At 39.6% G+C, this 12,810-nt stretch overlaps 2 protein-coding genes across 2 annotated transcripts; both read right to left on the bottom strand.

Annotated features, from left to right (window-relative positions):
* Positions 1–2,141: 2,141 nt before the first annotated feature.
* Positions 2,142–4,064, bottom strand: LOC107463763 (pectinesterase/pectinesterase inhibitor-like). The gene is made up of 2 exons (XM_021125994.2): positions 2,999–4,064; positions 2,142–2,911 (listed from the first exon to the last, which is right to left on the bottom strand). The coding sequence occupies exons 1-2, from the start codon at positions 4,062–4,064 to the stop codon at positions 2,142–2,144; spliced, it is 1,836 nt and encodes a 611-aa protein (XP_020981653.1).
* Positions 4,065–8,570: 4,506 nt separating this feature from the next.
* Positions 8,571–9,146, bottom strand: LOC107463756 (uncharacterized). The gene has a single exon (XM_016082617.1). The coding sequence runs from the start codon at positions 9,144–9,146 to the stop codon at positions 8,571–8,573; it is 576 nt and encodes a 191-aa protein (XP_015938103.1).
* Between the last annotated feature and the right edge of the window lie 3,664 nt (positions 9,147–12,810).

Here is a 12,810-nt window from a genome sequence, read left to right as displayed (position 1 = left end):
CGAGCTAAGTTATAATAATTCTAATTAATAATTATTAATTTTAAATTTTTAAATTAAAATTTAAATATTTAATTGCATTAAACATATTTCAATTTAAACAATAAGGATTAAGCAAATAAGGCAACAAAAACTTCTCCTAAACGTCTCTATCTCTCTCATTGATCACGAGATCTCCACATCGCAGTTTTTGAAGTGCTCTAACTTTCTGTCGCGCAAATTGTCACATCGTTGTCTTTACACCGCATTCGTACCTACGCCGCTTGCATGTGACATCCTCGCCACTCGCATTCTCAGGCCAATCCCGCGTTTGCGCCGCCGCAACCTCTACCCCGACGATCTTTTGGGGATCGCAACGAATTTCTGTCATCGTAATGCGTGTTTTGCATATGCAGTTTTTTCTTCTGATAAGATCACTGCCGTGTGTTCTTTCTATCTCATTTTTACCTCCTTAATTAGATCAAAGACACTTTCATTAGAAGACACATACATAAGAAAACACATGTAAGAGACACATTCATAAAGACAATTTCATTAGACATAACCATAAAAAAAACACGGATCAATTAAAAAAAAACTTTCATTAGAAGTCCGGTGCAACGTGTGTGAAGGCCAAACAGTAGCGACAGTGACCTCTATGTGAAGCGCCAATGGTGGTGCTAAGCACGACGGTGGTTAAAAAAAGTAGGAAAAAATGGTAAAGCGTAATTTTAAATCATGATGAATTTGAGTAATTGAGGTGTGTTTTTTTTATTTGATGGACTTTAAAATCCAGTCTAACAAGAGTTGATAGAAATTGACAGAATCTTTTTTGATTACCTAGCAGAATTGTTATATATAAATATATTAATAGCTAATTTTAATCTAGTTAATTTTAATGTACGAACAATATTTATATATATATTTTTTTCTCTTGTGGTAGATTTTTTATATTCAATTTAATACCGTGGAGAAGAGAGTTGTTCCAATAGAAGTTGGAACTTGTTCATCAACTTCATGATAGTTTAAGGCCATTGAAGCTATCAACTGGTAGAGAGGATAATCTTGTTTGAAAATTTGATAATAAAGATTTTTTTCCGAATACTTCTGTGCAGGTGTTGCAATCGAAGACTCTTTTGAAAGAGATTACGAGTTAGATCTGAAAAGAGTTGATACCTCTGAGAATTGAACTTTTTGAATGGTTTAAATGAGATGGAATTTATTCATCATTTGTTTCTGTTATGTGGGTTTATGTGGCAGATGTGGTGTGTTTGGTTGAGGTATTTTCATAAAGTTTGGACTGTCCTAGGAATTATTAAAGACTTATTTGAGAGTTAGATTGACATGCCTAATAAAAAAGAAGAGCAAAAGATGTGGCTGACTGTTTTGTAGTGATTTAAAATATTTAGTTGGAACACAATGATAAAATTTTTAATAATAAAAAAGCAAGTATTGAGGTTATATAAAAAAGGATGTTTTTAAACTACAAAAAAACGTACTAGTATTGATTCTATATATTAATTGATAATAATGTTAGAGATGACAGAAGATTAATAACTATTGTAAAATTTATTTTTTTGTTGTTTGTTTGTTGTTTTACTTTAGAATGTTGAACTTTTTTTATTTAAAAAGAAACATATATACATGTTGAAACTATATTAGATATCTAAAAATATTATAAAGATCAGATAGACAGACATAGCAAATATAAATTCTAATTGGTGTGACCAATGAGATTATTATACATTTTTTTTGAGATTATTATAGAATATGATAATGTTATGTACACTTTGGGGATGATTTCATTACCATTTTTACTATTATCGTCATTTTCTACACGTAAGACCTGGCCTGTGTTCTTTTTTTCTTGTGGCCATTAATTTTTTTAAATAAAAACAGAATGAAATTAATATTCTTTTTAACCAGTTATTTTGTTTCTCTATTTCCCTCTCTTGTTAATTAAAAAGTTAGAGTCGCTAATTATTGGAGATAAAATTAATGATAGTGATAAACAAATAGTACCACTCATAACAAGTTTAATTAATCTCCTCAAATAGTGATATAGAGGCTTAAAACGGTGGAGAGAATACGGTTGGTTGGCGCCATATGCATGGAGCAAGAAAGAATTTTATTGGTGACGCATACAGAGTATACGATTTATTTAATTAAACCAACTTAGGGAAAGTTATGGATGGGAGTGAGAATGATAAGGATGGGAGCTTGAAGGGGCTGTTTGGGCCGAGATTGTAAGGGACCCCAGAATCAACGATCCAAGCATCACGCTCAGTATGGTTAGAGATCTCATAGAACCTTCCAGGGTAGTATAGATCAGCCTCGAGAGAGGTGACGACCCTAACACCAGGCCATGTGACTCTACCTTTTGTAACAGCACCAGGTCCCCTGTTGTTGTATTCAAGATACGTGCATGTGTCCCTGAATGCCGTTCCCATCCACGGCATGTACCCTTCTGGACTGAAGATATCATCAATATCAGAGTCCATTATCACAACCTTGGAGAACAGTCTCCATGGCCTTCCAAGGTACGACACCTTGCGGGGCAAGCTCTTCAACTCTGGTGTGCCCGTGAAGCGGCAGTCCTGGAACACCAGGGCGGTTGGGCTATCAATCTTGGTCCTTCCACCAGCAGTGACCATGCATTGTTGGGTTTCCAAGGGCTTCCTCACAATGAAGGTGCAGTTTTGGAACACTCCCGCTGCGTCACCAAACACGAAGTCAATGGTGCCCGTCACCGTGCAGTCGCGGTAGTACTGCCTCTGTGATTGCACGTATAGCGTGTCTTGGTATCCATCCATGTGGCAGTTGTAGAACACTGCTTGATCTGCTGTCACGCGGAGTGCCACCGCTTGGTGCTTCTCCGCTCCTGCTGTGTTCTCAAACCCAACATTTACCGCCATGAAGTTAGCGGCATTTACACCTGCAAATACAAATATTAATGAATGGTTATATATATCTCTCACATGAATAAATAATTATATCTCTAGTTAATAAGTAAAATACTCACTGAAAGTTGAGGTGTAGTAAGTCTGGAGACCATCAACATAATTCTTGCTGCCGGAGAATCTGGTCTTTGTGGGGCCATCTCCGATAATGGTGACGTGGGACATGGACTTCTGCAAGTTAACATACTCCTTATAGATGCCTGCTTTGACGTAGATGACGAAACGCTTCCTGTTGTTCTTAGGAACAGTCTGGAGGGCCTCCGTGAGAGTCTTGAAGTTTCCGCTGCCGTCCTGAGCCACAACACAATCGGGTTTCAGACGAGTGGGGTCTTCCAGAAGACTCCTTCGGCCTTGCTCGATCCACGAAGGCAAACCCTCATCCACGTCAGACAGAAGCCTCCTGCCCGCGGGGACTGGGGATGGGGCGGCGGCACTATCCCCGAAGAAGGCATCCAAGTTGAAGCTCTTGTAGATCTTGCTGGCGCCATTGATGATATCCAAGGCGTTGCTGCTTAGCTGGAGAGAGGTGTTCAAAACCTTAGCCATCTCCTTGCCAGCTTCGGTCGGAACGTTCTCGAAGGCTTCCAAGCAAGTTTGCTGGTGAGCGAGTGTACCGGCGATCCAAATCTTGAGGTCATAAGCGTACTGACCGATCCTTCTCAGCTCGAACTTCTCCATCATGTGAACAGATCTGTGGATATCGTCAATGGCGTAACCAAGAACCTCCTTGCAAATATCCAACGCCTGTTTGCTCCTGTCGTCGGTCACCAACTTTTGGACGAGGCTTGAGTCGTTGATCTGATTCTCAATTTCCTCCGCGGTGGCGTTGAAGGCAGCAATGATGAGTTGTTTCGTGTCGGTGGTGCCGTTGGCGGTGGCCTTCTCGAGGCTCTTCTCGCACGTGTCTTTGAACTCCGCTGATTCGCAAATCACATGCACGTTCTTCTGGTTCTTTACAATTGTGTTTGTGTTGGTGCTGCTGGTTTCTTCTTCTTCCATAGCGCTCTTGTCAATTCCCACTGCAACGCAAGCAACCATGGCCACGAGGAGAATGGAAGAGACGCTAATCAAGGCGATCCTCTTCTTCCTCTTCTTATCGTCCATGGTGTTGAAATGATCACCCGCCATCCTGATTCCTGAGTGATATTGAATTGAAGCTAAGGTTGTGATGCCTACACCTAGCTACGACCTAGGGATGGATATCTACGATGACGAAGATGATAGAAGAGTAAAACTTGTTGGCCCTTTGGGCTATGGCTTTTCTTTCACAGCCCGAGGGGCTATATTCCTTTCAGGCCATGTGTGGCTTCAATTTATACATACACCATACACCTTCAAATTCGGGATGAGCTTGAATCCGTTGCTAAACTTGGCAAATCACAAACATATATAGCCATTCACTATTTTTCATCCCTCTAATTCTGTAGTAAATTTAACAGTGGTAATATATAGGACCTCCTTAAATCGTGGACTCACAACAACATTCAAGCTGTCCATATTGCAAATTATGGATAGATCGTGGTTATATATTCGGTTACATGTAACTACTTTCTGATACCCGACTATAGCTATGGCTTTTTTAATTGTATATATATAGTAACTTCTCTGTATCATACCAACTTAATCAGTAATATTTAATTGGAACTTGCAAGTTTCGATCTCAGCTTCTTCTTGTGTATACTGGCCGATAAATAATTAATTTTTTAGGGGTGTAATTAGGAGAAAATAATTTACGGTAGTTTGATGTACTTGGAATTTAGTATATGAAGAGTAGTAGGGACAGTAACTTTTGTGATTTGTAATCATTATATAGTTATCAATAATAATTTAATGGTGTGAAATTAGTGTGAAATTTCATTCAATGACTTACTTTTTTTTGTTAATTACATACTGACCAAAATTTAATAAAATTGCTTACTCGTAGGCTTCTCCTTTAGTATATATATATACTTACTCAAACTTATACTGATGATGAAGCTCTATATCATTATCATTTATCCCATCCCATAAGATATCCTATACGAGTATGAATTTAATTAATTGAAAGTTATTCGAAATTGGAAATTATCATGTTAAGAATCTTATCTACTACACCACTTTGTAGTATATATTGATGTTCGGTTGAACGATTATCGGGCGGTTCGGGTGGATATTTGAGGAGGTGGAAACGCTTCAATCGTGGTTGTGCTGGAATCGGATCTGCCGGGTAGTCGAGCTCTCGTTGTGGAAGGAAAGAGGGGGTGTCACCTGCAAAGACACTTCGACGCTCTAGTCAGCTAGTATGCAGGTGAGAAAGGGGTTAGGTGGAATGTGTGACGTACCTCGGGGGAGGGTAGGACCCCTCCCTTATATACCATGTCAGGTGTGGATCCCAGAAGGGCAGAACCCACCTTCTTCGAAACTTCCTTGTACAGCTGTGGTGGCCAGCTGTCCCGAAAGGTTGCGCGGGTCAGGCATGGGTGCGTCATCCGACCATTGAGATCGGGTGGTGATCGGGTCGGGTAGGCCGAAGTTTTTTCTTGGGCCAGGCCATAACAGTGCCCCCGATGCGTGAGCAACAATCATGTGGGCTGTTGGTGACGCGACATTCCTGACCTCATGCGTTGTCGCCAGTTCGGCCGTCCGTGGAGGGGACGTGCCTCTTGCGCGCGTGTCTGTTTGTTGCTGGGGCGATTAGTTACCGCCTCGTTTTCCGCGCGGAGCATTAAATGCTCATAATGGGTTTAAAATCCTTTATGCAAAGACTAATATGCCCCTCGACTTTCGCGCTCCTTTTGGTGGTGGTTTTAAAACTGTCTTGCAGCGCCTTTAGGATCCATTTGACGATTATCTCTCCGCTTCCGATTCTGCCAACCTCCATCTTCCTCTCCCTCTTTAGTTCCAGAGCATTGTTGTTGCTTTACTTTCAAATTTTTGCTATCAGTGCAGGTAATTTCTTTTGTCTTCTTATTATTTGTTGCTTCTCTGCTATTATCTCCTTTTTTGTGCATGCCGTATGTTTATCTTGCATGGTGGCTGATCTCAGGTCCTAGGTGTGTTAGGGAGGGTTACCATTCTAGAGTAACTTTGTTTGAGTCTTATCGTTTTTAATCGTGTTTAGCCTTAGTTGCGGAATAGGCTGAGTGTAGCTTCTATATTCTCTCCGAGCACCCGACCTCTTAGACTGACTGGATGGTCCCCCCATGTAGGTATGGCTCGCACCGCCTCCCGGGCTTCCCCTTCTCCCGCGGCGTACGACCCCTACGCCTGGGTTGTTTCTGATGTAAGGGACTCCCCCAATCAAATGGGCGAGGAGGAGCTCACCGAGTTCCGTCAAAACGAGTACTTATGCGGAGGAATCGACGAGAAGTCCAACTACGACGTCTTCGTCTCGACTCCTCACGAACGCTTGTACGAGTTCAACTTCTACGCTTCCCGAGTTGCCGATTGGATTTGGTTCTACAAATTCATGTTTACTCAAGTGGGGGTTCGTATTCCGTTTTCCGCTTTCCAAATGGCGCTTCTAGGTCGGGTTTCCGTGGCACCGTCATAGCTGCATCCGAACAGTTGGGCTTCAATCCGCTGTTTCGAGATGGTTTGTGAATATCTCGAGCTGTCGGTGTCTGTAGATGTTTTTCTTTTCTTTTTCAATCTTACAAACCCTTCGAAGGAATGGAAACATAAGAAGGAGTTCATGTCCTTTCGGTCTGCGCAGGGTCAGAGGATTTTTGGTTTGTTTAAGGACTCCTATCACGGATTTAAAGATAAATATTTCAAGGTCCGTCCTGTCAAAGGTCGTCATCCCTTTTGGTTGTCGTTGGAGGGGGCACGCCTCATCTCGACTTATTGGAGCTTCGGGGCGGGGTCCAATGCCTTTGTTAAAATATCATACAAGGGCATGTCTGCGGTGGACAGGAAGATTGCCGATGTGTTACTGGCAATCTTCGGGAGGAATCACGTGAATCCTCACCTCCTCATGGGTGACCGGGAGGCCAGTCGGAGCTATATTTGTGAGAATTCTTCACTTGATTTGTCTTTAGTTTCTTGCTTTTTCCAATATCTCATTGCGACTAACGGACTTCCTTTTCTTGTTACAGTGGGAATGTCTGCCGAGATAACGGGTCTCCCTAATTTGTTCCAAACCTTTCTTTGTGCGAGTGATGACGAGGTGGCTAACGAGAAGTCGACCGCTCTTCCGGAGGACAAGGGTACAACTACTTCCGAGCAAGGGACTGTGGCCGGTGGAGTCGGCACCTCGGCCCAGGTTGCCTTAGCTCAAGGTGAGAAGGAAGTACATGTTTCCCCCTTCCACGAAGTGGTCGGGACTGGGGGTTCGACGTCTAACCCGGTGGCCGATGATGAGGTGGAGGAGGTGCCCAGCCTCAAGAGGAAGAGGAGGGTGTCCAGCAGTCCCGAGGGGGTTCTTACGGTGATGGAGAAAAATTTTGATGCCGGGAATTTTATAGATTCTCAGCTGATTCCCGGCACTGAAGAACACTTTCATGAGTCATCACTTGTCGGGCAAGCGAGGTGGATGTATCGTACCTTCTTGCGCGGCGCAGTGATAGCTCGAAAAGCCGAGTTCGAGTTGTCCGGGATGGAATCTCTTCGCAGGAGGTTGGAGTCTGCTAGAAAGGCTAATAATGAGCTCAAAAGCGAAGTTGAAACTCTCCGGGAGCAGCTGACCAAATCTAATGAGAAGCTTGACGCTGCCGAGAAGAAAGCATTTGCTGTCGAGAAGAAGGCCTCTACTACTGAGAAGAAGTTGGAAGAGTCGGACGCCACAGTTTCACGTCTTGTTGAGCGGGAGATGACTTTAGAGAGTCAGGTTGGCGTGGCCCAAGGGCGGGTGGCCGCGTTGGAGAAAGAAAAGCAAGCTGTCGAAGCTGAGCTCGCAGCGTTGAAAACAAAGTATAAAGACGTCGTCAAGCAGGGGAAGGGCGCGATCCTGGCAACCGAGGAGGCCCTTAAAGCTCAGGTCAAAATTGTTGCTCCTGATTTCGGCACGTCGACAATTGGAGTCTTCAAGGTGATCAAGGACGGCAAGATTGTTGACGTTCCTAAAAAATGATTGCTCTTGTTTTGTATGTAATTTTTTGGTTGGCCGTTTTGTTTTGGCTTTGGTGAACAGTTGTTTTATTGGGTTGTTTGCCCGTGTTATCATAATTCTTACTTTTTTCATTTGTGTGGTTGTGTTGTCGTTCATATTCACCGTCATTGGTTTGCAGTTGCCATTCATTTTACCGTATCGATGGTATTCTGGCTAAGCCGGTTGAGCCATGTCGTGGCTTGTTAGTGTAGCCGTTTGCTATTGTGGTAATTGATGGGCTTCCGGGGTGATCAGTCCCGGGGCTGCACGTCGTTGTCGAGTTGTGGGGGTTCGCTTGCGTAGTGGGTTGTCTAGAAAAAGTGAGCAAAACAAAAGAAACAAAATTTTGCACAAGTATATCTTATTCGGTAATTGCATAAAAGGCCCATAGACCATAACGAAAAGTACAATTCCACGAATTAAATACTTAGCTCGGTTGGTCGGCATGTCGCCTCCTGTGCTAGGAGTAAAACCTTCTCAAGTTGCTCGCGTTCCACATTCTTGGGACTTCTTTGCCATCGAGCCTTTCTAACTTGAAAGCGCCTTTACCCATCACTTCTTTGACTCTATAGGGACCTTCCCAGTTTGCCCGCTCCCGGGGTCGGTAAGCCAATGTCGTTGCGCCTTAGGACGAGATCGTTTGGTTCAAACTCTCTTTTGAGCACTTTGGTGTTGTAGCGTAGGGCCATTCTTTGCTTCAGCGCTGTTTCCGTCAAATGGGCCATTTCTCTGGCTTCATCTATCAGGTCCTTCTCCACGGCTTCCCCTACTCCTTTCAGAAGTAGTCGCGGGCTCGGTTCCCCGACCTCCACGGGTATTACCGCGTCTAACCCGTATGTTAGTCGGAAGGGGGTCTCCTTGGTGGAGGACTGTTCGGTTGTTCGGTAAGACCAGAGGACCGAGGCAAGCTCGTCTGCCCAAGCGACTTTTTTATTATCCAGTCGCTTCTTAAGCCCTAACAGGATAATCTTGTTCGCGGACTCCACCTGTCCGTTTGTTTGGGGGTGTTCTACCGAGTAGAACTTCTGTCTTATACCCAGGCCGGTGAGGAACTCCGTGAACTTCTTGTCGGTAAATTGTGTGCCGTTGTCCGAGATAACGATCTCCGAGATCCCGAATCGCGTTATCACCTGCCTCCACATGAATTTCCTGCAATTGGATGAGGATATGCTAGCCAACGGCTCGGCCTCTATCCATTTGGTGTAGTAGTCAATGGCAACTATGAGGTACTTGACTTGTCCGGGGCCAACTGGGAAGGGTCCCAAGAGATCGACTCCCCATTGTGCGAATGGTCGGGAGGCCGTTAATAGGCTTAGCTCGGAGGCCGGTGCCCTGTGGAAATAAACTATTTTTTAGTATATATATATTGATGAATGTGATATATTTTTTTATGTAAATAATCTTTTAAAATAAATATAATAGTTAATCTATTACTTTTTTTTGTTTTAGTCCAAATTAAACATTTTTTATTGTTTTTGGAAAGAAAATCTTTTGAGAAATTTAATAATATGTGATGAAGAATATCGAATAAATTATACAAAAACCAACTAAAACACAACATAAAAATATCTTTAAAAAGAGACGTTTTAGACATCTTTATCTGAGTGGCCTTCAATCATTATAATTCGAAAAGAAGAATAGATCAATCTAATATATATTGTGTGTATCAGCTATTGTTTAAAGGAAAACAAAACAACACTTTATTCAAAAGCAGAAAAAAAAATTCAGAAAAGTATATATGTATATATACAGAATAAAATGTCATAATTATTTTTGGATCTATACTATTTCTAGTTAGCTTTTTAGTCCAATATTCTTTATTATCATCATTTTTTTAAATAAACCTAGCAATATAGCATTTAAGTATTGTTTAATTTTAAGTTATTTTATATATAGTTTAGTCCTGTAGAAGCTTTTTGCTAAATGAAAAATAAACAATAATAAGAAGGTATATATTCACCGTCCCTCTAATAATTAATTAGCATTCGCTTCAATTTATCTTATTCTCAAATTTGATCAAGAGAACCTTCATCGATCTTATACGTATACGTATTAGTATTACGTAACACAAATAATACTCCCAAACAATTTAAGTGATAAATACGAATATATTCTATCTATAATACTATATATCCGTCAAGTCTACTGATAAACATACCATAATGAAAAACTCAACTTAATTAAGTTCGCTGTAATCATTTCTAAAATTAATATTAAAAAGATAATAATTTAATATTTATAATTTTATATATAATATTTATAATTATATACTTATTACATCTAATATTATGCATATACTACAAAGAATAATAAAAAAAGCAAACTATGACTACTTTTGTCCCTCGAAACTTTGGCCCCCTAAACATTTTCGTTTTATAATATGGAGAATGATAAGAGTTAACGTAATATTTGTAATGTAAAAAACAGAAAAGTCGACTAATATTAGTTTAGAGATATATATATATAAAAAAATAAATCACATAAACAAATTGAATAGATTTTAATTTTACATAAATATTTTAAATTTAATAAGCTTATATGTATATCTCGTTTGCATATATTTATAAAAATCGAATCAATTAGATTCGAATTAATATGAAACACAATAAATCGAATTGATTATATTCGAATTAGTAATAAAATTCATTGATGTCAAGTGTCCATATAATAAATTGAAACAATGAGATTCAATTTACATTTTATACTAAATTTAAATAATTAAATTCGATTTACAGCCCATAATATATTGAATCAATTGAGTTCGGTTTATAGCAAAATGAGCTTATGGTAAATCGAATATAATAGATTTGATTTAGTTTTGGTGTACCTGTATATACAATTTAAATTTACTTGTTTCAAATTATAATTTAAAATTTCATTTCCCTCTCAAATCCATGAAAGAGAAAAAAATTAGGTCACAACACCACAATATTCCGCAGACATAAAGAAAGACTCAAATCGTATATTTATCAGTTGGACGGAATTGTTCATGTTGCTGGTAGCATCAATAAAGAGGTTAATAAGTAAAATTAATTTTGTTTTAAATAGATTAAAAATGTTGGAAATGTTAATTCGCTTAGAGTATTTAATTATAAGCATTAGTTACAAATGTTAGTTAGAATAGGTTTTAGTAGTTTGTTAGAGTTTTAAAATTACAAATGTTAGTTAGACTAGTGGTTATAAATGTATGTTAGAGTAGCAATTAGATGTTTTGTTAGAGTAAGTAAGTTATAAGTGTCAGAATGATTAGTGAGTAGAAGTTTAGGTAGATATTATTTTAAGTTAGAAGTGTATGTGATAATAGGAACGATATTAGAATTTTTATTTTGAGCAATCGTAACCAGCAATATTTTTTCATATTTTTCGTATAAGTGGGTCTCATTAATACTAACCAGTGGCTTATAATACCTGAATGCCTTGATGCACGGTGGGAACGACCAAAAAAGTTGGTAAAAATACGATGATGACTTGTCAATTTGGCCTCCAAGTCGTACAAGACTCCTCCTGACGTCTTCAGTACTACAAATACTATTTGGCATCATTATCTGCACACTTAGTATCTATCTTGGTAATTTATTGTAGACTTCTTTTCAATTCTTATAAATCTTTGTAATGGCTTTCTGCTTAACCAATCAAACTGTAACATCCCGAGTTTTTAAAAATTGAATAATGAGTTATTTGTAAATTATTATACTTAATTATGATTTTTTTTTAAAAAATTGTTTTACCAAAAGAAATTAAATCAAAGTTACGAGACTTTGAGTTTAAAATTAATTAGAACTCATATAATTTTCATAATGATTGGGTATTTTCTTATTTAGAATTTAAAGTTTAGTAATTGAAAAATAATGAGAATTTTATATGGTTTTGAATATTGAGATTTTGAATTTTATTTTTATGAATAAAAAAAATTAATTTGATTATTTCTAATTTTTAATTAGAGTATTTATTTGAAAATAATTGGTAAGTTGATAATTAAATAGTATTCTTAAATATAATTTTATTGGGTTAAATTTGGTTTTTAATTACTACTCTAACACACACGCACGCTCACATTTCACTCCCAACCGCCACCCTCTAACACTAGCACATCCGTCCCCAACGGTACAGAGAAGAGAGAAAAGAAACAAAAGTTGCAGAAAGAGAGATCAACAAGGAAGAAAAAGAAGAGAAGAGAGGAGGGGGTTGTCCTGTCGTCACCTCCGTCGCCCTGGAGCCTATCGGAGTCGCAGTGGTCAGGGGTCGTCGCTGAGGAACTGTGTGAGAGAGAGAGAGAGCGACATTTAGAGAGACGCCAGCCAAGGACCCTGATGAGCTAGAGGAGTTGTGTCTTGTCGCCGTCGTGTTCGTTGCCGTGGGTTTCGAAGAGAGAGAGAAATGTGTGGTCAGGGAGAGAAATAGGGGTACCTCGTTCTGCCATTCTTCCCGTTCTTCCCGTTGTTGCCCTGGTTGCTGCTGGAACTCTACGCTGCCATTCTAGCCACAGGAAACTACTACTGGAGCCCTTGTTGTCTTGGTAAGCTCTATCCGTGTTTCTAATTTCCTCCTTTGTCTGTCGATATCATTATTATTGTGAGGGTTATTACTGAGGTTGACTGTGTCAGAGAAAAATAGTTACCGTGAGTTACTCTACCGTTGTTGCCGTCAGTAAAGGTCACCAGAGCTGCTAGCACTCCATCCCCGTCTCTTTTTAATCACCGTAAGTATTATTGTTCTAGAATTCTCGCCGTTATTGTTTCATTATAAGTTTGTTAAAGATTTTGAGGTATTGGTGATGTAGGGCCGAGTTTTGGAAATTGCATGTTT

Source organism: Arachis duranensis, chromosome 1, assembly GCF_000817695.3.
Source record: "Arachis duranensis cultivar V14167 chromosome 1, aradu.V14167.gnm2.J7QH, whole genome shotgun sequence".
Lineage (NCBI taxonomy): Eukaryota > Viridiplantae > Streptophyta > Magnoliopsida > Fabales > Fabaceae > Arachis > Arachis duranensis.
This window is presented reverse-complemented; position numbering and strand designations above follow the sequence as displayed.